Source organism: Heptranchias perlo, chromosome 25 (assembly GCF_035084215.1).
Source record: "Heptranchias perlo isolate sHepPer1 chromosome 25, sHepPer1.hap1, whole genome shotgun sequence".
NCBI classification, from domain to species: Eukaryota; Metazoa; Chordata; class Chondrichthyes; order Hexanchiformes; family Hexanchidae; genus Heptranchias; species Heptranchias perlo.
Window position 1 is genome coordinate 37601365 of NC_090349.1, and position 27145 is coordinate 37628509.

Consider the following 27145-nt stretch of genomic DNA (forward strand, 5'->3'; position numbering starts at 1 on the left):
ATCACTCGTTCTTTCTCCAGTGCACTGGGGGATGAGAGACATCACTGTCGCTGGTCCATGCTCTGTAGGCCTGCTACATAATATTCCACAGGATCTGGGCCTATCATGGTTACCAGCAGTCCCCTCCTTTACCTCCTCAATCTTTCCATTTGGGATACGGGCAGTGAATATCGTGAGCTGTGATTGTTTTAAGAGCCATAGTATATCTGATATAATTCTCGCCTCCGCATTGAGGGTAAAAATAGCTAAGCACATCATTAACAGAGCAAACAGCCCAAAAGATTTTTTGAACTTTTTTTTTTGAGAATTTCATTGTCAAGGGAGGATGTTAGTGCAAGGAAATGCAACTCTTTCCTGTTCCAGGTATCTGGTGTCAGGATCAAGCACTTCCTTTCACTCAGCTCCAGCAGGTTTCGATGAAAATTAAAACCCTTTCTGCAATGCTGTGAGCCCCCAAACTCAGCAGACCATCCTCTACAACACCAGTGAGATTTTACCATTCCCCGATCCAGCAGCTCCTGCCCTTGCAGCAAGATTGTCGATTTAGTGCCCATTAGCGCTGCTCAGATTATTAAAATGTAAGGAACCTTACAACACCAGGTTATAGTCCAACAATTTTATTTTAAAATCACAAGCTTTCGGAGATTATCTCCTTCGTCAGGTGAGTGAGTGAATAAGAGGTTCTCAAATTGCATATCTTATATTAGGCTGGGACACCATCACACCAATCAAAGGTGTCGTTGGTGTTCAGACAGGTTAGCCACGGAAAACAGTGGGTCCCAGCCTAATATAAGATATGCGATTTGAGAACCTCTTATTCACTCACTCACCTGACGAAGGAGATAATCTCCGAAAGCTTGTGATTTTAAAATAAAACTGTTGGACTATAACCTGGTGTTGTAAGGTTCCTTACATTTGTCTACCCCAGTCCATCACCGGCATCTCCACATCAGATTATTAAAAGGAATGGCCCCAGGGGAACAGAATATGCTCTGGATGAATGTTTACATCCTATTTTCTAACAAACAGAAATGATGTTCCCAATCTGTAATGGTTCGCCTGACTGTTTATAAACAGATATCGAGCACAGCTAAATCCAACCACAGTCATGTCATCCTACCCAAAATCCAATCTAAGATGACATTATGGCCTACATAAATAGAATACTAAAAGCTGGAATGCTGCACAGCACAGCAGGGTGTGGGTCAAACATGATTCTGACAGCAAGCCATTTTGAAACTTAATAAAAAGATTTTAAAGAAAGGTTCAAGCTGCCCTTTAAGAACATTATTGCGACTTTACACTTTAGGATTGTTGCTGTACCTTCCCTCTCTGTGACCACAAAGGAGGATCCAGCTGTCCGCGAGGCAAGAGGCCGTTCTCCAGACACGACAGGAAAGCCAGGAGATGTCCTCCCTTTGGAAAGCGGAGCGGGGGCCGCTGAATCCCATCCTGACTCACCAGAACCACCGTACCGCCACTGTCAACTGTGGGCACACGGGAACGTAAAACACATCCATTACCACCAGGAAGGCCGGGCAGTCGGGTGGACACTCTGCTGCCCATCAGTATCAGGCAGTGGCTAAAACAAAGAGGGACTTGGTCCATCAACCGTCGCGCATGGGAGGACGCTCCAGGGCTGCTGCCAGTTACGGCACAAATGCACGTGGGAGAAGCTTTGAACGTGTCGAGTGGTTGAGAGGCGTTTCCAAAGCTACAACAGGCACAAGGATCTATAGGTCAGATCTGTGCCGTGGCACGAAGAGAATGGGAGACAGCAACAGCGAGGACTATGGTTTCCCAATTACTTTCCAGTCCTCATCTGAAGGCATCGACTTGTGCTGGGGCACGGTGTCACAGGCACCGGCAACCCAACAGTAAATCTCAGCCAAGTGGCCACTCTTCAACGTGTGAATCGCGACAATGAGTATCGGCGTGCTATTCAACTCAGGGAGGCATCACAACAGAACCTGATCCTGTCTTAATCAGGGGGATGGTGATCAGGAGTAGGAATCCTGGGTGACTGTTGCCTTTGCTGGCCCAAGCAACCCGAGTGTACCAGAAACCTCAACCGTGCTCAGCTGAGATCAAGTAATTCCACACAGACCAGGGACTGAACCTGGGATCTTCCAGGGTTGTATGGCTCGGTAGCACACAGGCAGTGGTTCCAACGCCAAGAAAAAACAGGAAATCGTAATGAACTAAAAAGGAAGCACGCCTATTGCGAAGTCTGTGTATTATTTATCCTAGTTATTTCTTTTAAGGGCAAGACTCCAACTTTTTAAACAAACTTTGCACCTGTTTCACTATCTCTCTTCAGTCCGTTCAACTCAGCCTCACCCAGGGGTGTAGGGTATTTTTTAGGCCACACGCCATCCCCAGCCAAGCCAATAGGCAAGCAATCTGCTCCCAGATCCCTGGGTTGGCACTCTCCTTCCATGAATAAATACCAGTGCTTCCTTTGGCAGTATCCCCGTACTGGCACAGTAGCAATTAATGTGGTGGTGGAGGGAGATATCTGCCAGCGTAGAGTCATGGCCCCACCACTCTATAGCTTTGCTACTCCAACAAATTGCACCACTCTGCGAGTTGTTACTATCTGGAGTTCACTGCCTGAAAGGGCAGTGGAAGCAGATTCAGTAATAACTTTCATAAGGGATTTGGATAAATATTTGAAGGGGAAAAATTTGCAGGACTCTAGGGAAAGAGCAGGGGAGTGGGGCTAATTGGTTGGCTTTTTTGGCACAGGCATGATGGGCCGAATGGCTTTCTTCTGTGCTGCATGATTCAATGATTCTACCTTAATGCACGTGAAGTTGGGGAGCCACCCAGCAAAACCGTGACTGTACCCTCATACTAATCACAGTGGTTATGTTACTGGACTAGTAATCCAGAGAACGTGAGTTCAAATCCCACCACAGCAGTTTAAGAATTTGAATTCGATTAAAAAAAAAAATCTGGAAATACAAAGCTGGTATCAGTAAAAGTGACTGTGAAAATCTGTCTGATTGTCGCAAAAACCCTACTGGGTCCTTTAGGGAAGGAAACCTGCCGTCCTTTACCTGGTCTGGTCCTGTATGTGACTCCAGTCCCACACCAGTGTGAAGGGGCCTAGCAAGCCACCCAGCTGTACCAGGGCAACTAGGAAGGGGCAATAAATGCCGGCCTTGCCGTTGACACCCACAGCCCAAGAATGAATTAAAAAACCATTCATGGTTTGTAGATTGTAGTGGAAAAAGTGCAATTTATACTCCAGATTATTAGGGTGCCTGTCATCTAATGGGAATACGACTTAATGATATAACATTCCGACAAGAAATTCTTTCCTTCTTACTCTGCTGATGGCAGTGCAGGTAGACGATTTCCTCCAGGCGGATGGTCATGGCATAGTCCCAATATATACTGGAAAACAAGATCAAATCTTGTCCGATTACACAGCGACATTGCACAGCACACAGCTATTTCCCACTGCCTTGAACAGATAACATTTCTCGGGTTTTAGACAGTCACAGGCACCATTATTGGACCAGCAGATAGTCAGCTGATAAACATGCACTTGAATCAAGCACAGGATTCGAATTTACCAAACCTCTTCCAATTATATAGCATTTGTACGAGATACGGCACATCCCCCCTCCCATCAATCGCTGGGGCAGTTTAACAACACAATGTAGCCAGAGAAGACTGCAAGAACAGATGTCTCAAAAACTTGACTCTGGCCGTTGCCTGGAGCACAGAAAGACATGGAGATCATATTTTAAGAGTACCAACGTCCAAAAGGTCACATAGCTAGGGCAAGTGAGTCTTGGCATGACTCACACTGGCATATCCCTCAGTTTTTGCCACTTATTGGTAATAATAGAGAAGTGGTCCTTCAGGGTCCAACTTCTGGTATGTAAACAAATCCTAATCTATTTATTAAGTTTTTTCCAGTAATCCCCTCTCTTTCCCCCTATATGGTCAGCAGACTGCTGGGGAAACCCAAAGGAAAAGGGCAAGCAACTGAAAATAACAGTTTGGATTTTAACCTTGAGCATCTGATCATTGGATGGGGGAGCCCCACTGCAATTCCAGATCAGGTACGGTGGCCTAGTTGTTGTTGTACTAGACAAGCAACCCAGAGGTCGTGAGGTCAAATCCCACCATGGCAAGTTGTGAAATTAAATTCAATAAATCTAGTCATGAGTGGGTAGCACCAGAAAGTGACCGTGAAAAGCTGCCAACTGGTCCTTCAGGGAAGGGAGCCTCGTCTGGCCTACACTTGACTCCAGTCCCACACCACATTGTTGATCATTATGGTGTTCACCATCATAGTGAGAGAGGAAGTATCAAGGGGTTTAGCATCTTTGAAAGTGGATCAATCGCCAGGCTCAGATGAAATGTATCCCAGGCTGCTAAGAGAAACAAGGGAGGGAATAGTGGAGTCTCTGACCATCATTTTCCAATCCTCCCCAGCGACAGGCGTGGTGCCAGAGGATTGGAGGACTGCTAACGTTGTACCGTTGTTTAAAAAGGGAGAAAGAGATAGACCGAGTAATTATAGGCCAGTCAGTCTAACCTCGGTGGTGGGCAAATTATTGGAATCGATTCTGAGGGACAGCATAAATCATTTAGAAAGTCACGGGTTAATCAAGGACAGTCAGTATGGATTTGTTATGGAAAGGTCGTGTCTCACTGACTTGACTGAATTTTTTGAGCAGGTAACAAGGAGGGTCGATGAGGGTAACGCGTTTGATGTAGTGTACATGGATTTTAGCATGGCTTTTGACAAGGTTCCACATGGCAGACTGGTCAAAAAAGTAAACGCCCATAGGATCCAAGGGAAAGTGGAAAGTTGGATCCAAAATTAGCTCAGTGGCAGGAAGCAAAGGGTAATGATTGACAGGTGTTTTTGCGACTGGAAAGCTGTTTCCAGTGGGGTTCCGCAAGGCTCAGTGTTAGGTCCCTTGCTTTTTGTGGTATATATTAATGATTTGGACTTGAATGTGGAGGGCTTGATCAAGAAGTTTGCAGATGACACAAAAATTGGCCGTGTAGTTGATAGTGAGGAGGAAAGCTGTAGACTGCAGGAAGATATCAATGGACTGGTCAGGTGGGCAGAAAAAGTGGCAAATGGAATTCAATCCAGAGAAGTGTGAGGTAATGCATTTGGGGAGAGCAAACAAGGCAAAGGAGTACACAATAAATGGGAGGATACTGAGAGGTGTAGAGGAACAAAGGGACCTTGGAGTGCATGTCCACAGATCCCTGAAGGTAGCAGGACAGGTAGATAAGGTGGTTAAAAAGGCATATGGGATACATTCCTTTATTAGCCGAGGCTTAGAGTATAAGAGCAGGGAGGTTATGCTGGAACTGTATAAAACATTGGTTAGGCCACAGCTTGAGTACTGCGTACAGTTCTGGTCACCACATTACAGGAAAGATGCGATTGCACTAGAGAGGGTACAGAGGAGATTTACAAGGATGTTGCCAGGGCTGGAGAATTTTAGCTATGAGGAAAGATTGGATAGGCTGGAGTTGTTTTCTTTGGAACAAAGGAGGCTGAGGGGAGATTTAATTGAGGTATATAAAATTATGACAGGGCTAGATAGAGTGGATAGGGAGGACCTACTTCCCTTAGCAGAGGGGTCAGTGGCCGGGGGCATAGATTTAAAGTAATTGGTAGAAGGATTAGAGGGGAGCTGAAGAAATTTTTTTTAACCAGAGGGTGGTGGGGGTCTGGAACTCACTGCCTGAAAGGGTGGTAGAGGCAGAAACCCTCAACCAATTTAAAAAGTACTTGGATGTGCATTTGAAGTGCCGTAACCTACAGGGCTACGGACTAAGTGCTGGAAAGTGGGATTAAGCTGGATCGCTCTTTTTCGGCAGGCACGGACACGATGGGCCGAATGGCCTCCTTCTGTGCCGTAACTGTCTATGATTCGATTAATGCCCTCAGGGCAACTAGGGATGGACAATAAATACTGCTTTGCCAGTGTCACCCACATCCCAAGAACATATTTTACATATATATATATATCACACATTCTACATGTGAATAAATCTTATTCCCGAGTAAATCAAATATGGCTGCAACAGTAGGATAAGGATCACAGTGCAAACTCTATGGAGCATAAACTAAGGTTGAGGTTAAGATTACGGTGAAACCACTACCTCTCCAGCCAAGTCTTGCAGTTGCTTGGGAATTTAGACATCCAGTTGCCCCAGGGATTTACAAAAACATGTGGGGACATGTTCTATTCCCCAGTGACCGATGTACCTCTGTGAAGAGAAAACCCACGGCCCAATCTCATAAGTGGCAAAGAAGCAATGTCTTCACTGCCCTAGGGCGCTTATATCATTCTGGTTTTTCTCCTCCCCAACTGCTGGAACATAGTTTTATGGACCTCGCTGCCCTCCAGTCCTGCGTCCAAAATTAGACAGAGGCCGTCAGCAGACTTTCAAATATGGGCGACGCTGCAGTCAACCTGATCTTATTCTTCCAGCAGAAGTGGAATCACAATTTGTCTTGCCCTTTCATATCCAAATGGCAGAGAGGCTAATTGTAGATTCCCCCCACTCCCACCCAGCCAAGGTGCACGGAAGCCAACTGTAGCCTCCCTCCCCACTCCCCCCCCCCCCCCCCCATAACTCCCACCCAGTCAAAGAGCAAGGAGGTCAGTTGTAGCCCCTCTGCTAAGCTGCGATGAGATAACTCACCATGGACCTTACTCGTCTGTATGGATCGGTACCACACGCAGTAGTGGGACTGTACACTGAGTTGACCTCTTGAAAGCATTGGTTGGAAGCTCAAGGACTGGAACGATTTTGTCCACTGAACATTGTTCCAGGGAGCCATACTTACCGGATCATTGGGCTTCTCTTCCCCTGTGGCCGGATGGATTTCTGGGAATTGGTGCTGAGAACCACATAGCAAACTCAGCAGGGAAAAATAAAAAAGTACCAAGCAGTGTAGGGTGCGAGCAAGCAGTGCAGACAGCAGAGAAAGCACCAACAAATATTGCGATAGAAACAGTGAGCGAGCATTGGTACAAGCGTTAACCCCAAGATGTTTAATGATTGAAATGATCGAGATGAAAAAGGAAAGATGCACAGAGGCAAAAGGAACAACAGAAAATCAAGTTACAATACATCACAAACATTGCCATGCTTTACTATGATGAGTCACACACACAAAAGCTAACCTCTTTTCAAAGGAAACTCGCTCAGTTAAAGCAAAAGCAAATTTAAATGCTGAGCCTCGTGCCAAACGCAGATGAGAATCATTTTCCCCTTGCTTGTTCTTCCCTCATCTCCTGAAGGTGCTGATTCTTGCTGAGGTGCGGTTCCTTCATGTGCCTGCCATTCTCCGTACCCTACTGAAATGGCCATTCTTCCCCGAGAGTCCGGGCAGCGAGTGTTAGGCTATGTGACCCCGGAAGACATCACAACTAAGCCCAATCCTGCCTTTACCTGACATTCACACATGCACATTTCCAACACGAGTTGGTGGGCAGCGAGTTGATTCCCCCCTCCCCCAACTGTATCAGTGTGAATCAGGGCCTTCCTGCTCAGCTCCACACCGGGCGATACATTTACCACTGAACAGAGAGTGTTAGAGGGCAGCATTCCAGGGATGCCCTTGAGTTAAAAGCTTTAGGTAGGCCAGAATTAAAGCACACAGCATCTTTTTCCAGAGCTCACAACACTTGTGATCAAAGTTCAAGTTTGGTAAGCAACAGTTAATCTGGACAAATTCACATCTCGCCAAAAACAGCAAACACCAGCCTCAGGGATACCAGCACTGATGTAGTCACCTTTTCTCATAATCCAAGTCTCCCACAGAGCCGTTCATCAGCTGGTTGGGTGTCCATTTTAATGTCATCGTGTCTGCTGTTTGATGGAGAGAAAGGTATCCTGGGATGGGTTCCATGTCATCTTTCTGAGGACAGAACGCAATTTAATAGAGGAATGAACTACTGTGCTGAACTGACAAGGACTAAGACGAGTGTTGCACGGACTGCACGCAAAGGAAGAATTCTTTCTGGAGATCTCTTATAGGAACGAACAGTACTGGAAAAGACCACTGTGGTCCATCTGGCCAGTCCCAGTGTCTAGGAGATATCATATCCCATGACTGCACGCAAAGGAAGAATTCTTTCTGGAGATCTCTTATAGGAACGAACAGTACTGGAAAAGACCACTGTGGTCCATCTGGCCAGTCCCAGTGTCTAGGAGATATCATATCCCATGATATCTGTCATGCCACTCTATCAAATGTTTCTACAGGCACTTAACCTAATCTCCCTTGAATTTGGGGATAGAATCAACCCCCTTTGCCTCCCCCAGCGATCAACTCTATACATCTACCATACTCAGTGCACAGCAGTTAAATGTAAGCTGCCTTTTCACCCCTTCTAAATTAATGCTCCCTTGTGGTGGAATCTGTAACTACTTTAAACATGAATCTGTAAACACTTTAAACATACTGAAGTTCATCTTGTGATTACTACACCTCTCACTATACATTCCTTTTTAGAATCAAGATTGTTGGTCTCTTAATTCCCTCCCGCATAGTTCTCTTTCTATCCTTGCCCAACAGGCAGTGTTGTCATTAAGGTTTTAGTAAAGTTAAATACAAGTAATCATGCCATAAAATTCTGACCATTTTAATAACTTGTTCAGATTTTTCCAACTCGCCAAGGCTTCTTCGACAGCACCTCCCAAACCCGCGACCTCTACCACCTAGAAGGACAAGAGCAGCAGGCACATGGGAACAACACCACCTGCACGTTCCCCTCCAAGTCACACACCATCCCGACTTGGAAATATATCGCCGTTCCTTCATTGTCGCTGGGTCAAAATCCTGGAACTCCCTTCCTAACAGGACTGTGGGAGAACCATCACCACACGGACTGCAGCGGTTCAAGAAGGCGGCTCACCACCACCTTCTCGAGGGCAATTAGGGATGGGCAATAAATGCCGGCCTCACCAGCGACGCCCACATCCCGTGAACGAATAAAAAAAAATTGAAAATCTACAATTGCACCGCTGGGTGTTTTCCACAGTTCCAATGGACATTAACCTGAGGTTGTGTCTGGAGAGGGTATTTTGAGTTGTATGACAGTAGGCCTGCCACTGACTGTAATGGTGACTTGAGGTGATGAGTTAAATAGCACTAAGTGCATTTTTCCTACACTGTACACCAGATACTTTATTGTTAATTTAAATTCAAGCTTAATCACGCCTTAAAATTCTGACCATTTTAATAACTTGATCAGACTTTGCCAGTTCAAATTTTACATCAAATATTTCTGTGCAATAAAAGGAGGGAGGGGAGGCTTAGGAGAGAAAGCTCACCCCCTCCCCATAGTTAACAGATTTTAGAGTGAAAAAATGAAATGTCTCCTGAATAATTCATTGTGCAAAACATTTCAATACATCAACTGGCGATTTACCTGCGTTTTGGAAAATGCTCATAAAAATTAAAGGGCAGATTTATGACTCACACTCCAAAAATATGGATAAGAGTCTTCAAATCTAGATAAGTTCCTTATTAAATCCTAAAAGGCTTGAATTATGATTCAGAGTATGAACAGCATCTGATATTACAGCTGGCCTCTGCCTTTGTTATACACACGTAAACCGAAAGAAAAACTTGTAATTATATGGCGCCTTTCACGACCTCAGGACATCCCAAAGTGCTTTGAAGCCAATGAAGTACTTTCAAAGTGTCGCCAAACCAGGGCAGCCAATTTGCGCACAGCAAGGTCCCACAAACGGCAATGTGATAATGACCGGATAATCGGTTTTAGTAATGTCAATTGAGAGATAAATATTGGCCAGGAATCCGGGGAGAACACCCTGCTCTTCAAATGGTACCGTGGGATCTTTTGAGTCCACCTGAGAGGGCAGACTCAAAATTCAAAGACTCAGTTTAATGTCTCATCCGAAAGACAGCACCTCCAACAGTGCAGCACATCCTCAGTACTGCATTGGAGTGTCAGCCTGGATTTTGTGCTCAAGTCTCTGGAGTGGGTCTTAAACCCACAACCTTCTGACTCCGAGGCAAGAGTTCTACCCACTGAGCCATGCACAGATAGATGCACACACTCATACCCCAAACACCGTGTACAAAACAACATATACACAGTTGGATAGTTACTCACTGGCTGAACCAGGACGTTATTTTTGCCGTACAGTAATGTCGCTCGGGAATTCTGGTGCAAAGACTCGACGTAATCACGGGCGGAGAGAGAGAGTCGATCGTCCATGCTGCCGCTCGAATGGCGCTTCTGAATCTGGAAACAAATACAGGAGGAACAGCGGCAAGAAAATGACACCAGGTGACAATAAGTAGTAGCGGCCGCAGCAGGGCGATTACTACGAACAGGAACGTAGGAAAGCCTGGAATGAGTTTCAGCCCATCGCAAAATTGACACTGACGAGGAAGGCCATTAAGACCATGTCAGCTGATCCCCCAATCGGGCAACCGGCTTTTTAAAAAAATAATTCCAATCTTTTTGCCTCCACTACCCAAAGCAAAGTCTGGATTTGGCTAGAATGGTGGCCACGAGAACCATTTCCCCCCGAGTTTCAGTGCCTGACGCTGGTCTATCTTTTGAACTTCTTCCATGGGCAATGCCGCAGGAGCTGGACTGATATCCTATTTTGTTCCTCTTTTTTCAAGCAACTATTTAATTATCTTTAAGGAGAATTTATGGACTATGCCTCAACAGCAGTTGGCGGCAGAGAATTCCAATTTCTAACACATAAGAAATAGGAGCAGGAGTAGGCCATACGGCCCTTCGAGCCTGCTCTGCCACTCAATAAGATCATGGCTGATCTTCGACCTCAACTCCACTCTCCCGTCCTATCCCCATATCCCTTGATTCCCTTACAGTCCAAAATCTATCGATCTCAGTCTTGAATGTATTCAACGATTCAACATCCACAGCCCTCTGGGGTAGAGAATTCCAAAGATTCACAGCCCTCTGAGTGAAGAAATATCTCCTCATCTCAGTCCTAAATGGCTGACCCCTTATCCTGAGACTATGCCCCCTAGTTCTAGACTCTCCAGCCAGGGGAAACAGCCTCTCCGCATCTACCCTGTCAAGCCCTCTAAGAATTTTATATGTTTCTCCTTAACTCCAGTGAATATAGGCCCATTCTACTCAATCTCTCCTCACAGGACAACCCTCTCAACCCAGGAATTAATCTAGTGAACCCCCATTGCACCGCCTCTAAGGCAAGTATATCCTTCCTTAGGTAAGGAGACCAAAACTGTACACAATACTCCAGGTCTAGAACTAGGGGGGCATAGTCTCAGGATAAGGGGTCGGCCATTTAGGACTGAGATGAAGAGGAATTTCTTCACTCGGAGGGCTGTGAATCTTTGGAATTCTCTATCCCAGAGGCTATGGATGCTGAGTCATTAAAAGCCCTGTACAATTGCAGCAAGACTTCCTTAATCTTGTATTCCAACCCCCCTGCAATAACACCCTCCTTGTAAAGACATTTTTTTTCTAACTGGGCCTTTAATTCTTATTGTTGTCATTCTACAATTGCGCCCTCTCATTCCCATCTCATTGACCTGCGGAAACAATCTATCACTATTTACCCCATCGTAACCCTTCATAATCTTGAAGACCACTCTTAGTTCAACCTTAACCTTTTCAGCTCTCGTGAAAAAAGCCCCCAGTTACAGCCCTCCTCCCAACACAAGTCACTGCACCCAGGAGAAAGGGGAGAGGGAGAATGAAAGGGGACAGGGCGGAATTGAAAAAAAAAATTAATCACAATTTCATGCAATTTCTGTTGGATTTTTATTTACGGTCTGGAAATCAGCTCATCCCCGACAGTAATAACACAGGAACACAGACAGCTGAGGCAGATCAACAGGTCTCTTCAGGGAACGGCACTGAGTTATTAGCTTGCATTAGTCACAGTGTTAATAAGGAAAGGATTCAGGCCTGGTAGCTCATTATCTGCACAGCAGCAGGACATCACCGTAAGGGAACAGTCACCGGGTTACGGAAATCACAAGAGGAATTGATGACGAGCATGATAATGGACTCAAATCCGTGACAGATAACTCTACCTTAACGAGAACTACAAATGATGAAGGCAGCTCATTGGTTCAGGGGGCGGATATGTGTCCAAATGAGGAAAAGAGCTGATGTCAGGTCAATCTGCACCACACTCAGGTTTCCAAATCTGACACTTCTTAAAAAATGTTTTTTTCTCCCCTCGTCTCCTGAAGGTGCCAATTCATACATTACATGGAATTACACAGAATGTACAGCACAGAAACAGGCCATTCGGCCCAACAGGTTTATGCTCCACACGAGCCTCCTCCCTCCCTACTTCATCTAACCCTATAACCATATCCTTCTATTCCTTTCTCCCTCATGTGTTTAACTAGCTTCCCCTTAAATGCATCTATGTTATTCACCTCAACTACTCCATGTGGTAGTGAGTTCCACATTCTAACCACTCCCTGGGTAAAGAAGTTTCTCCTGAATTCCCTATTTGATTTATTAGTGACTATCTTATATTTATGGCCTCTAGTTTTGGTCTCCCCCACAAGTGGAAACATCTTCTCTACATCTACCTTATCAAACCCTTTTATAATCTTAAAGACCTCTATCAGGTCACCCCTCAGTCTTCTCTTTTCTAGAGAAAAGAGCCCCAGCCTGCTCAATCTTTCCTGATAGGTATAACCTCTCAGTTCTGGTATCATCCTAGTAAATCTTCTTAGCCTCTATATCCTTTTTATAAAATGGAGACCAGAAATTTTCACAGTGCTCCTAGTGTGATCTAACCAAGGTTCTATACAAGTTTAACATAACTTCTCTGCTTTTCAATTCTATCCCTCTAGAAATGAACCTCGGTGCTTTGTTCGGTTCACATTGGGATACTGTTGGACATGCAGTAGCCACTCTGGGAATTAAAGAACAAACTCGCATTTATATAGCGCCCTATCTCCTCGGGACATCCCAATGCTCTTCACAGCCAATGAATGATTCTTAAAGTGCAGTCACTGTTGTCATGCCAATTTAGCACACAGCAAGATCTGGGAAGGGGAAGAAAGAAAAAAAAGACGAAGAGAAACTCAGTCAGGGTTTCTACTTTCGACTGCTATCCAGTGACCCCCCCGACTCCTTGCTGGAAAACTGCTCAGGCATAGACATCGGTTGAGGGCAGGATTGGTCTTGGCCGTGATGTTCCCCCACCCCCCCCCCCCCCCAACCTTGGAATAACCTGCCGACACTCAATAGCTTGGTTCACAAATGAAGAACGGCTACTCGGGCAAGGTGCAGAAGGCCGCAGGTGTCCATGGAACTGCAGGCCCAGAATTAGTCAGCGGCTTTAGGAGAGGAGAAAACCGGGAGTAAGAGAATTTTTCTTTTTAAAACTGCCCAACAGCCCAGCCGTTTTTGGCACATGCCAGTTCCCAGGGCTTCCGTCCCTCTTTCAATAGGCAGAACTGAGTGGAGTTTCGACAAGGATCACGTCAGACTCCCAGACAGTATCTGACAACAGCAAAATGCCCAGGTCCAAGTACGTCTGCCAACTCTGGTTGGGCCTATTCCGGGAGATTTCATCACCTGACTTCCAACAGCCCCGCACCCCATACTTCCACGGTTGGTGGCCCGATACGTCCATCCTCAGGGTGGCCCGCCTTCCTGCAGCGGACAGACTCTTCGTTACCTGATTGATTGACAGTCAAGAATCATCCAAACAGCCTTTCCTCCCCATCTGCAATATTTTTATAACTAATAAACGAAACTGTCCAAACAAAATGAAAAAGAATTTATTTAATGCACCTCCCGTGATTTTTCTCCCGTGTTTCCTTGCAGGAGTGCCCAGGAGATTAATCTTCAATTCCTGGAGACTCCGGGACAACCCTGGACGATTGGCAACCCTAGCTCCAAGATGAAGAGGGAAAATAATTGCGCTCAAGTGACCCAGTCACATGTCTCCCTGCTCTGCTTCCCTCGCACCAAACCCTACCCCTCACCGCACCTTAGCAGTGGAACCGTCCGTAAAAGGCTTAAGCCCAGTCAGCCCGGCCCCCGTGGCTGCAATGGAAGCAAATTGCTGAGAGAGGGAGAGGAGGAGAAGGGGGTGGGGGAAGCAAAAAAAAAAACTTACACACAGGGCTGGTCGTTTGGTGGGCGAATCTTGGCGACAGTGCGCACTGTGAATGCGATGCCTCTGAACCAATTCGTCAGCCGAAGGGTCCGTCCAGAAATGATCAGCCGTCTTCATCTTCGTATACTCGAGGGCGCAAGGCCCGACTGGTGAGAGAGAGAGAGGTGCTCGCAGTCACAACAAGAGTCATGCGCCACCCAAGACGTCTTTAAAAAATTAGAAAACTATTTCGGTACCACTGGGGGACAGGGCGAGGCCGGGTCTGGACACGCTGATGTGGGCAAACATGAACGCACAAGTACTGCAGCACACGAGACACCTGAATGTCCATCTGAGATGCAGGACCAACAGCGACCTCTTTGTCACCAATATCTGCTTTCCAATAATCGTTCCTCTGTTACTTTGAATGTTACACTGAATGTATCACACACTAAAATTCTGAATTGGTAGATAGCACGTAGCACAACAGTAAAAGGGCAATTACATTCGACAACACAATCTGCTCTAATTTGGTCTTTTAAACTATTTTAAAGTGAACAATTCACCCTCAAACACCTTAATGATGTCATTATTTCTTTCTGTTTTTTTTATTGGCTGTTTTAAGGTCAGGGTCGCCAACTCTCCCCTTTCAGAATTTGGCCATTGGTCCCACTCCTTCAGTCTCAGTGACACACGGCCTCATGGGTCTACAGCACCCACACCTCTACCACGTTGCCATGGCAAGGAGATCAGACGGGCTCCTCAAGCTCCCACTGTGAGAACCTGGCAGTTCCCAGAAAAGAACCAGAGCCTCTGTTAAACTGGGGGGGGGCAGGGGTAGTACCATTTTATAAAAAGGTAAAATGAATGTTAAAATAAAAGTTTTTCAAAAGTATATCTTTTTTTTCTGGAAATGATAAAATGTCAGAAAGGACTGTTCTTGTCTCACGGGGAGGTGGGATATGACTTCATACCCGATTCCGCAAATGGGGAGATCTTGGTCATGTCATTGGAGGGACTCCAGGCGGACATGTTGCCCTACACAGTGCGCATGGAGGGCGAGAAGTGGAGACAGAAGAAATAAATTACCTTTAAAAGCAAACAAAAAGTTTAATGAATAATTACATAGAATTTACAGCATAGAATTAGGCCATTCGGCCCAATTGGTCTATGCCAGCGTTTATGCTCCACAAGAGCCTTCTCCGACCTTACTTTATCGAACCCTATCAGCGTATCCTTCTATTCCTTTCTCCCTCGTGTGCTTATCTAGCCTCCCCTTAAATGCATCTATGCTATCCGTCTCAACTACTCCATGTGGTAGCGAGTTCCACATCCTAACCATGTTCTGAGTTATGTCAGGTAAGCAGTTGGCTCAATCCCATCGAATGTCTGACCTTGACTAACATGGAGAGACCACCCCTCCAATGAGATGGGGGAAGGTGGAAAGGAAAGATAATAAAACCACAGTCGTTACTTGTCCAGTGTTTCCCGATATCTACCCGAGTGGGACCCTAGGAGTGGGAACCCTCCTGACGCAGGTGATGCTTTGCCACAAGACTGGAGATGAACAACCAGAGGGTAATTTTACCCTCAAAAATTAATAAACGTCAAACATTAAAAGAAAATCATAAACTAACTTGAACCTCCAGCATAGACCATAACATGCAAACAGATTGTGCGGGATTCTACCAATCACAGAGTCCTGACACAGTAGCAAAGGTGGCTCTTGCTACAATCTAAGGCAGCACCTCAGACCGTCAATAAGTCAACCTGGTTTTGTAGGTCTCTGGGTGACAATAGGAAAGGTGGGTGCAATATTAATTATAAAAAGAAAGAAAAGTAAGAATCATAAAAAATAAGGATGAGAAAAAGTAAGTTGACCAATCAAAGCTCAACCTTCTGATGACGCTCCCATCGTGGCATCGAGCTGAATTTTGAATAGATACCACAATGGGAGAATTAATGTACTGGAGAAATTCACCAAACCACTGGACGGTTACATTCAATCACTACCTGGAGAGGAGCAGCATTCACCAAATCGATGCTGAGCATTAAGGCTTCCTATTTAGTATTGTAAACAATTTTACAACACCAAGTTATAGTCCAGCAATTTTATTTTAAATTCACAAGCTTTCGGAGATTTTCTCCTTCCTCAGGCAAATGTTTCAAGATCTCCTTGAAGCCTACGCATTTATACATATTGAACAATACATGGTGTTTACAGACTGCCCCTGCAACTGCCCGTTGCCAAGGCAATCACCGTGTTCAGACAGAGAGGTGTTACCTGCAGAACCTCCGAATACACATTCAACAAAAAAACAAACAGGGAAAAAAAACAGAGAAAAAAAAAACACAGAGAGAGGCAGAAACATCCGGAAGGCAGAGAGAGCCAGCAAATGACCCATTATATTAAAAACAGATAACATTTGTTCGCTGGTGGGGTAACGTGTAGCGTGACATGAACCCAAGATCCCGGTTGAGGCCGTCCTCATGGGTGCGGAACTTGGCTATCAATTTCTGCTCGACGATTTTGCGTTGTCGTGTGTCTCGAAGGCCGCCTTGGAGTACGCTTACCCGAAGGTCGGTGGATGAATGTCCATGACTGCTGAAGTGTTCCCCGACTGGGAGGGAACCCTCCTGTTTGGCGATTGTTGCGCGGTGTCCGTTCATCCGTTGTCGCAGCGTCTGCATGGTCTCGCCAATGTACCATGCTCTGGATCACTAAAGAGACTACACGATAACATCAACAAGTTCCATCCCACCATCAAGCTCACCATGGACTACTCCTCAGAATCAGTTTCTTTCTTGGACACACGAATCTCCATCAAAGACGGGCACCTCAGCACCTCACTCTACCGCAAGCCCACGGACAACCTCACGATGCTCCACTTTTCCAGCTTCCACCCTAACCACGTCAAAGAGGCCATCCCCTATGGACAGGCCCTGCGAATACACAGGGTCTGCTCAGACGAGGAGGAACGCGATGGACACCTACAGACGCTGAAAGACGCCCTAGTAAGAACGGGATATGACGCTCGACTCATCGATCGACACTTCCGACGGGCCACAGCAAAAAATCGCATAGACCTCCTCAGGAGACTAACACGGGACGCAACCAACAGAGTACCCTTTGTCGTCCAGTACTTCCCCGGAGCGGAGAAACTACGCCATGTTCTCCGCAGCCTTCAACATGTCATCAATGAGGACAAACACCTCGCTATGGCCATCCCCACACCTCCACTACTCGCCTTTAAACAGCCACCCAACCTCAAACAGACCATCGTTCGCAGCAAACTACCTAGCTTTCAAGAGAACAGCGTCCACGACGCCACACAACCCTGCCACGGTAACCTCTGCAAGACATGCCAGATCATCGACACAGATACCACCATCACACGAGATGACACCACCCACCAGGTGCATGGTTCATACTCCTGTGACTCAGCCAACGTTGTCTACCTCATACGTTGCAGGAAAGGATGCCCCAGAGCATGGTACATTGGCGAGACCATGCAGACGCTGCGACAACGGATGAACGGACACCGCGCAACAATCGCCAAACAGGAGGGTTCCCTCCCAGTCGGGGAACACTTCAGCAGTCATGGACATTCATCCACCGACCTTCGGGTAAGCGTACTCCAAGGCGGCCTTCGAGACACACGACAACGCAAAATCGTCGAGCAGAAATTGATAGCCAAGTTCCGCACCCATGAGGACGGCCTCAACCGGGATCTTGGGTTCATGTCACGCTACACGTTACCCCACCAGCGAACAAATGTTATCTGTTTTTAATATAATGGGTCATTTGCTGGCTCTCTCTGCCTTCCGGATGTTTCTGCCTCTCTCTGTGTTTTTTTTTTCTCTGTTTTTTTTCCCTGTTTGTTTTTTTGTTGAATGTGTATTCGGAGGTTCTGCAGGTAACACCTCTCTGTCTGAACACGGTGATTGCCTTGGCAACGGGCAGTTGCAGGGGCAGTCTGTAAACACCATGTATTGTTCAATATGTATAAATGCGTAGGCTTCAAGGAGATCTTGAAACATTTGCCTGAGGAAGGAGAAAATCTCCGAAAGCTTGTGAATTTAAAATAAAATTGCTGGACTATAACTTGGTGTTGTAAAATTGTTTACAATTGTCAACCCCAGTCCATCACCGGCATCTCCACATCATATTTAGTATTGCACAAGGATTAGTGTGACCCACCTTTGTGCAGACCACACATGACAGCCAACCTTGACTTAATGTAGACAGCGTGAAATTCCGCAGTGCTCACCTAACAGAGAGCCCAATATTGGCCCGTCCACAGGGTCCATCAGAAGAGCCTCCTTTTCGTAGTATTTACTGAGGAGAAAAAATACACAGAAAACATTACGTCTTTTTCAATTCTCAATATTTCTGCAGAGATTTTTCTCCCTCGGTTTTTTTTGTTGTTGTTAAATTTCCATGGCCATCACTTTACGTGCCAGCTGGGAAGGGCTGTTATCCAACTACAGAGTACATCATGGGGGCCTTGCCCAATCCTGCCCTCACCCGACATCCACACTTGAACTGTCCCACCGGAGTATTTGGAAGTAGACCAGCGGGACAATGGGTCCAGGCGACAGCCCGTGGCCTACTTGTCCACGTTTTGCAGTTAACTCAGCAGAATCAAATTTCCTGCAGCTCAGGGAACTGCCCGGTCAGCCACCACAGCTCCCTGGAGTGAAGGACATTTGAATCCACTCATCCCCCCACTGTTTTGCACAAATATTGAGGCTGAGAGCAGGATGCCCTTCAAAGGTTCGTAGTTGAGTAACGGGTGGGAGCTTCTTAGAACGATGCAAAATAAAGCTTATATAAAAAAAAGACAGGCAAGAAAGGAGTGTTGGGAGTCAGTAGCCCCTCAAACAGCCAGAGTGTGGGAGAGGTCAAGAGAAGGCAGTATCAAAAGGAAGGCGCCCCGAGCGTCATTATAAAGTGTCACCAGTGGGAATAAACCTGCCTGGCAGTTCAATTAGTTACCTGAAAAAGAAATGGATTTATTGTTTAGAGCCAGGGTTTAACCAGCTCAGTACCAACCTACAGTTCTCCACCAGGTGTTGCACAATTTTGTCCAGGACCTTCTCAAAGAGGGCAGTGCGAATCCACAGATGTTTGAGTGCCTGAGCAGACAAGTTTGGCACTTTCTGAGATTTACGAACATTCTCCTGGGGGGCTACGCCTTGGATCTTTCTGTAGATACAAGCAGCGTGTTATTAGAAGGAAAGAATTTTTAACAGGAAAGAGCCATTTGGCCCAACAAGGCTGTCCCATTTTGATAGATTCAACCCTGCCTTCCAATTGAAACCCTTCTTTTCCTCTCCCTCTCACCCTATTAATTGTCTCTTGCACCCATTAACGCTGCCCATTTCTATGGCATTCCCTAACGATATTCCACAATCCTATTATCCTTTGTGCAAAAGCTTTCAGTCCGACATCCCTTCTCAGTCCTACCCTCCTAGTTTTTAAATGGTACCCTCAGCACGAACTGCAGCTTTCACAATTAGACTGAAGGCCTCCAAAGGTCTGGAGTAGCAGCCATGGTTCATGAATCTTTCTACTTCTGCACAGCACAGAGCTCCAGAGTTAATTAAACAGTTGATGAAACAAAGATGAAAGGGCATTGGTTACAGAAAAATAAAACCATTTGTGCCGCTCAGTATTACACAGAATTGACAGCACAGAAACAGGCCATTCGGCCCAACCGGTCTATGCCGGAGTTTATGCTCCACACAGGCCTATTTCATCTAACCCTATCTGCATATCCTTCTATTCCTTTCTCCCTCATGTGTTTATCTAGCTTCCTCTTAAATGCATCTGTGCTAGTTGCCTCCATTATTCCTTGTGACGGCGAGTTCCATTCTCTGGGTAAAGAAGTTTCTCCTGAATTCCCTATTGGATTTATTACTGACTATTTAATATTTATGGCCCCCTGGTTTTGGACTCCCCCCACAATTGGGAACATCTTCTCTACGTCTACCCTATCAAACCCTTTCATCATTTTAAAGGTCGCTGTCAAGTCACCCCTCAGCCTACTCTTTTCTGGAGAAAAGAGCCCCAGCCTGTTCAGTCTTTCCCTGATAAGTACATCCCCTGCACAGAGAGGTACCTGCTCTCGATCAGCTGCTCCAACTCCTGCACCTTCCTGCACAGCTCCTCGGCCAACGGAAAGGTCTTCGCCACCTTCATGAACAGGGCGGCTATTTTATTACTCCGCAGGAAACCGGCCGCCCTGCGCTTGAGTCCGTGCAGCACACAGGCTTCCACCGCAGCTGGGGAGGGGACAGAGGGAGCACAGCAGATGAGTAAACAAACTTTAAATGGTGTAAAAAGGCACCCCCATTAAAACCACTGACATTTCAGTGTTTCCACCTCTTGATCTTCAACAATCAGTGTTAAAAGTCGTTTCGACGCCTGGCAGGGCTCGCATGGTCAGCTGGCCACCAAGAGGGTTGCCAACTCTGGTTGGACGTATTCCTGGAGGTTTCATCACCTGACCTCCCGCCTCCAACCGCCTCACCTAGTCAAACAGCCTTTTTCCCTCCATCTCCAATATTTTTATGACTAATGCTCAAAGTAGATGAAAAAGGCACTCAATTTTTTTTATGGCCATATGATTATTCTGCTGGCTTTGCTTGTAGCAGTGTCCAGGAGATTAATCTTCAATTCCTGGAGACTCCAGGGCAATCCTGGAGGGTTGGCAACCCTGGCCACTAATCATCAGAGGTTCTGGTCCATCAGTCTCTGCACCTCTCAGTGTGATGGATCTTTTTTTATTAATTCATTCTCGAGACGTGGGTGTCACTGGCAAGGCAGGTATTTACTGCCTATCCCTAGTGGCCCATTTTTATACAACTGAGTGGCTTGCTAGGTCACTTCAGAAGGGCAATTAAGAGTAAACCCCATTGATGTGGAACTGGAATCACATATAGGCCCAGACCAGGTAATGAAGGCAGGTTTCCTTTCCCTAAGGGACATCAGATCTGCAATGCCGGTCATAAAATCACAAGATCCCATCGCTGCAGTGGAGATCTACTTTGTTATTCACAACCTTTTGTCACCTTCCCATGACCTCCAATTTTCTGATCGGTTATCAAACTGCTGTTACCAGGGCAGCCATTTTGAAACCAATGGGCTTGGCTGGCCCATCATGCATTTAGGAACATAAGAACATAAGAAATAGCAGCAGGAGTAGGCCAATCGGCCCCTCGAGCCTGCTCCGCCATTCAATAAGATCATGGCTGATCTGATCCTAACCTCAAATCTAAATTCATGTCCAATTTCCTGCCCGCTCCCCGTAACCCCTAATTCCCTTTACTTCTAGGAAACTGTCTATTTCTGTTTTAAATTTATTTAATGATGTAGCTTCCACAGCTTCCTGGGGCAGCAAATTCCACAGACATACTACCCTCTGAGTGAAGAAGTTTCTCCTCATCTCAGTTTTGAAAGAGCAGCCCCTTATTCTAAGATTATGCCCCCTAGTTCTAGTTTCACCCATCCTTGGGAACATCCTTACCACATCCACCCGATCAAGCCCCTTCACAATCTTATATGTTTCAATAAGATCGCCTCTCATTCTTCTGAACTCCAATGAGTAGAGTCCCAATCTACTCAACCTCTCCTCATATGTCCACCCCCTCATCCCCGGGATTAACCGAGTGAACCTTCTTTGTACTGCCTCGAGAGCAAGTATGTCTTTTCTTATGTATGGACACCAAAACTGTATGCAGTATTCCAGATGCGGTCTCACCAATACCTTATATAACTGCAGCAATACCTCCCTGTTTTTATATTCTATCCCCCTAGCAATAAAAGCCATAGGGGCTCTAAGATGCAGGAAAAATGTCAATGGGTACGTGGTTAAATGATTCCTTATGTTGTTTCTGTTTAAAATGAAACCTTCAATAGGTCACAGTTATGTGTGGTAACTCTACAATGTGATCCTTTTGATCCCCAAATGCAAGCGGATTAGTGAAGTCTCATCTTGCAGCCAACTCTGAAGTAAAAAAGGTATCTAGGGTGAGTTTTTGAGGATTATAGCTGCTTCCTTCACAAAAAGGATGCGCGTGCAGAATTCCAATATCGCAAATCATTTTCCAGCAGCGTCCATTCTAGAAATGTCCCTCTTTCAGCACTAAGAAGGGAACAGAGCAGCTGGGAAGTGACTACAAAACTTTCTGCGTCTCAAACTACATACACTTTCTTACTCTCGCCCTCCAGCACCTCCAGGGCCTGGGTGCTTCGTAAATTGAAGTAAGAGTTCAGTTTTGTCAAGGAGTATGGAGGCTCCTGCCTGTGTTCTCAACGGGGGTCATTTTAACTTTGGCCGATAGTGTCAAACGGGGCGACCTGAGATCGGCCCCCCCCGTTATACACCTCTCCCGGTTTTCAGTGAAGTCAATCGAAAGGAAAATCGAGGGAGGTGAATAACGGGCGGCTGATCCCATCCCATCCAATCCGATACCGCCCGTTTTTACACTTTCGCCAAGAGTTAAAATTGCATTTAACGTTTAGCAGGCGGGAGTGGAGCGAGTGCGAAGCAGGCCCCCGCTCCTGGCCGGGAGAGCTGGATTTGTAGTCTGCGGTATTAACTCAGCTACTGGCAGCTGCAAGTCAATACTTTGCCTACCAGCCATGCCAGATCAATAGTGATAGTATTACTGCAGCCTTGAAATCAGAGCTGATGAGACAGAAGATAACTTAGCAAATTCGAAAAGAGCTTCTAGAAAGAGCAAGCAATGTGCAACAATCAGAGCTGGACAGGATATGCCGAATTGTCAATTTGCGAGGAGAACTTCCGAGAGGAATTAGATGAGCAATCTTCATATATCCATCTGAAGCGCTTTCCGCTGCCGTTTCCATAGCAACAGTCAGCCCTAGCCTGCTGCTGATAAACAACGCTTGCTGCCCTGAGCTCCTGCAGATAACTACACAGCTCCCAATCTCCATCACGTCCAACCACTCCACCTCATCAATCTTCGACCGGGTGCCGACTGCTATTTCTTAACCCCTTCATAACCAAAGATGCGCCAGGGCTGGTTCTCAGTTGGACCAGTAATTTGATAGAGTTGCACCAAGATGCGTCCGTGAAGACACGGGAAATTAAATGGTCTCCCGGTGATTAGTTATCACTGGAAGTGTTGAGCGAGTTGGCACATCCATCCGACATATATCCTTATTAACTCTTTCCCAGGACCTTAAAAGTGAGGAACTCATTCCCTCCCTCCCCCAACCACCCCTCCCCCCCATAGTCTTCCCTTCCTGCTAAAATTTACAACCTATTCAAAGTTAAGCTAGGTGTCACCTAACTACAACTACCTCATTTATCTGCGTCTCCTACTCTTTTTAACTTTAGCCCTTCGCCTGAGCTTCTTGATTAAAAGGAGACTCAAGTCGTGCAGATTGAACACGCAACACAATAATTTTCTGAAAAACTGCTTAAATAGCACACAGGCACACGCACTTGTACATCCTCCAGCCTGCTTTCTTATGTACTGAACAACCCAGGCCAAGACAGCTGCATAATTACAGGCTTTGCAATAATTGATGCCGCAGTGGTAATTTTGACCGCGAGGTGGTCACATTACATTGTAAAGCTCTCAGCTTGCATCCGGTGCCCACTGTGGCCCAAAATATCTGCCTGAAGACTGTTTACGTGCAAATTATAGATTGAAAAATTGCTGCTCGGAATCCAGTAGCAATCAGTTTTCAATCAGATCGACCTCGGCAGTGTCACTAACCACATCAAATTAATTTTTTTTTGGAAGTTTCAACCTTTGGAGTCATAACCACAAAAAACAGCATGCCGATCAAATCTAGCACAATTGGTACTTGCCTTCGTTTTACTCATTAAAGTGTTCTTGGCCCGGAAGAGTCAGTCGCCAACCCTATACTGGTAACAAAGTGTATGTAGAGTCTAGAACAAGGGGACATAACCTTAAAATCAAAGCCAGGCCATTCAGGAGAGAAGTTAGAAAACACTTCTTCACACAAAGGGCGGTAGAAGTTTGGAACTCTCTCCCACAAAAAGCAGTAGATGCTAACTCAATTAATAATTTTAAAACTGAGATCGATAGATTTTTGCTAGCCGAGGGTATTAGGGGATATGGAGCCAAGGTGGGTGGATGGAGTTAGGATATCGGTCAGCCATGATCCCACTGAATGGCGGAACAGGCTCGAGGGGCTGAATGGCCTGCTCCCGTTCCTATGTTCCTAGAGCAGGCACAGAGCAGAACCTCTGGCTAAATATTTAAATTCCTGCCTGTATCTCACTCACTTGTTGGAAACATAAATGATCCAAATCCTTGGATTCCAGCCTGTGACTCACTCCCTGGGTATTCTCTATGTGTTGACCATCTGAGCGCCTTAATTTGATTGTGGCCTGTAATTTCTCCTGGGTATCCACTATTCTTTATTTCTACTTCAAAGCTGCTGGATGGAGACAGGGTAATAACAGCGATTGGTTATCATATCTGGCCCCCATCCCTACATCTTGATTGAAGCAGGAGCCCCGACAGACCAGCAGCACACTTGTGTTTTCCGTTAACAACTAAAATGTTTCATATTTAATTTAAACAAAACCCGCGCACACTATATTATTTATCGATTAGTTTGGTAAACAAAGTCACCTGAAGTGCAAACCCAGTGTCAACAAATTCTGCCCGAGGCTCATCATTCGTGCAAGAGGTTGCTCTGGATTTTGGTCAACTGGGTACACGATTGCACACCATACACACAGGTGTGCACTATACACACGCGCCACACGATTCACCCTCTCATGCAAATGGTTAAAAGTGCTCTCATAAATCATTCCCTTTTTTTTAATACAAGACGTCTGGTATTTTAAGCTATTGCAAAATCTTTCTAAAGATCTCCACACAGTCTTGAGTCACGGTTGTGCTGGATGAAGGTAACTGCAAAAAGGCGCCTCAAAGGTCTACTATAAATCAGATGTCAGTCATCAAATTCACTCAGCGCGCTGTGTGGATATTAAACTGTGCTGTTGTTCTGAGAAGTGGGCAGGTTGAGCTGTTTGTCCACACCCTCAGTCGTATTCAGCCTCCTGGGGAGAAAGAGAAAGCGAAAATGCTCTCGATAATCAATCCCATTGTTTTATAAAGAATAGAACTAAGACTAGTGGGTCTGAAAATGCCTGTCTCTGTTTTATTGTCCTCACCCTTTTTGAATACGGGCACCACATTAGCCTGTTTCCAATCAACTGATAGTTCCTCAGTGTTCACTGATTCCCTCATCGTCAGTGCCTCACAATTCTCTGTGCAGTGATTGTACATGTTGAGTCCAAATGTTGAATAACCTGCCGAAACTCTTTGTCTAGATACTCGCATGGAGGATGGTCAATTGGGATACAGTACTAGAATACACCGGAGTACCTCTGTGGGTGAGTCCTTTCAGGAGAGAAAATTGGAGGAGGAGAGAGGGAAGAAAGTCAGCAATACTCCAGAGCTGGACTAACATCAGTGGCGATAGCATCATTAACCTGGGGTGCCTCAGCAACCAATTCATTTCAACTTAGCTTGTAGAGCTGAAGAATGAGCCTCATTGTGCCGTTCTAGACAATATTCATGATTAACATTCGTTTCACGTTTCTGTTGTTTCTACTGATTTAATTTTAAAGAATTTTATTGCATAATCAGCACTGATGGCATCACTAGATCATCTGGACTTTGCCTCAAGGCATTTTGGAGCCTCGACAGGGACCTGCTCAATACAGCAATGGAGGGCTTGATATTTAGCCAGTGAGGGCAGAGCTCAAAATTACCTTTTTTTTTAAGGAGTTGCTCTCAAGCTTTCCCAAAGAAAAAATTGACAAGAATTAAGTGAGGCAGGAATGGGGAAAGGGGAGAGGTTCTCAGTTGCTGCTGAAGCCTGCTCCTGTTGGGTTGGCAAAGGAACAGCCCTGGACACCACCCATGTAGTTCCCTCCCCACCACAGACATACCCTGGTACGACCAAAGAGAATGGAGTGCTATTGGGGAGGAACTCAGAGTCCCCCTACTGCACAGGGTTCACAAGAGACCTTGTTAAATGGAAAATATTAGTATGAGATGCACAATTTTTGGGGGGGGCGGGGGGAGGGGAGGGCATGACAATTAGCTACGTCAATTCATACCATTGTTGGGTGCCTTTAAGAATTCAACCTGAACTCTTCGGATATAAATTTCATCTCTGGTGTTAACACCAGTCTTTGTATGTTGTGTCCTGTTATAATAAATCAGCTTCGAAATGATCCCAGGGGACTCTGTGGTTTGGAACTGTCTTGTGTTAATTCTCCATCAATCGAAACTACTTATTGAAGCAGACAACAAAATAGCAATGTGGGCCAAGTTCTTTAAAATCACTCTTCCATCAGGCAAATGGCACATCAGAATCAACTGCTCCAAGAAGGGTAAATGTCAGAATTTCCATTTTCCCCCTTCTCCTGTAAAAATACAGGACCTACCAGTCAATTGCCAAAGATCAGGCACCACAGCTCCCTGTATAACACCCACACATTCATATATTACACCATGCTGACTCATGCTCCTTCTCCCTACTGCATGTAGTCCGGCCTCTCACTTACAAAGTGTAGGTGTGTCCTTCTGTATTGACCCTCATCCTAGATATTATAAAGGGAGATTATTGTACTTTTTACTGGTATCTCTCAGACTACCCGAAGACAGTATGTGCACAGATTGCACATGGAACTGGGAGAGATGGCAGGAGGAAAAGGATGCAAGTGGGGAGAGTCTAGAGAATGCACCAGTAACACAGACCGGAAACAAGAACAAGAGGGAAAATACCATATTCACAGGGAGAAAGTAAGAAAGAAAGTAGAGGATATAGAGATTACGTTGGGTGGCTTAGATGCTAAAATTTCCCATCATGGCTGTGAGAGAGAGAGAGAGAGAGAGAGAGGTGCGTGTGTATGTGAGAGAGAGAAGAGTGCGTGTGTATGTGAGAGAGAGAGACAGACACCACACGAGAGCTATTAAACTCAAAAACAAGCCTTGAGGC

The 27145-nt window shown here is 45.7% G+C and overlaps 1 protein-coding gene across 1 annotated transcript in view; it reads right to left on the reverse strand.

Annotated features, from left to right (window-relative positions):
- The window catches only part of sgsm1a (small G protein signaling modulator 1a), a 104139-nt gene that overhangs the window by 38710 nt on the left and 38284 nt on the right, over positions 1 to 27145 (reverse strand). The window contains exons 4-11 of the mRNA XM_068006063.1: positions 20241 to 20403; positions 19172 to 19324; positions 18387 to 18454; positions 14137 to 14282; positions 10149 to 10280; positions 7797 to 7921; positions 3335 to 3402; positions 1324 to 1487 (exon numbers count right to left, since the gene is read on the reverse strand). Coding sequence (XP_067862164.1) covers positions 1324 to 1487; positions 3335 to 3402; positions 7797 to 7921; positions 10149 to 10280; positions 14137 to 14282; positions 18387 to 18454; positions 19172 to 19324; positions 20241 to 20403 — 1019 coding nt within the window. The remainder of the gene's footprint in view (positions 1 to 1323; positions 1488 to 3334; positions 3403 to 7796; positions 7922 to 10148; positions 10281 to 14136; positions 14283 to 18386; positions 18455 to 19171; positions 19325 to 20240; positions 20404 to 27145) is intronic.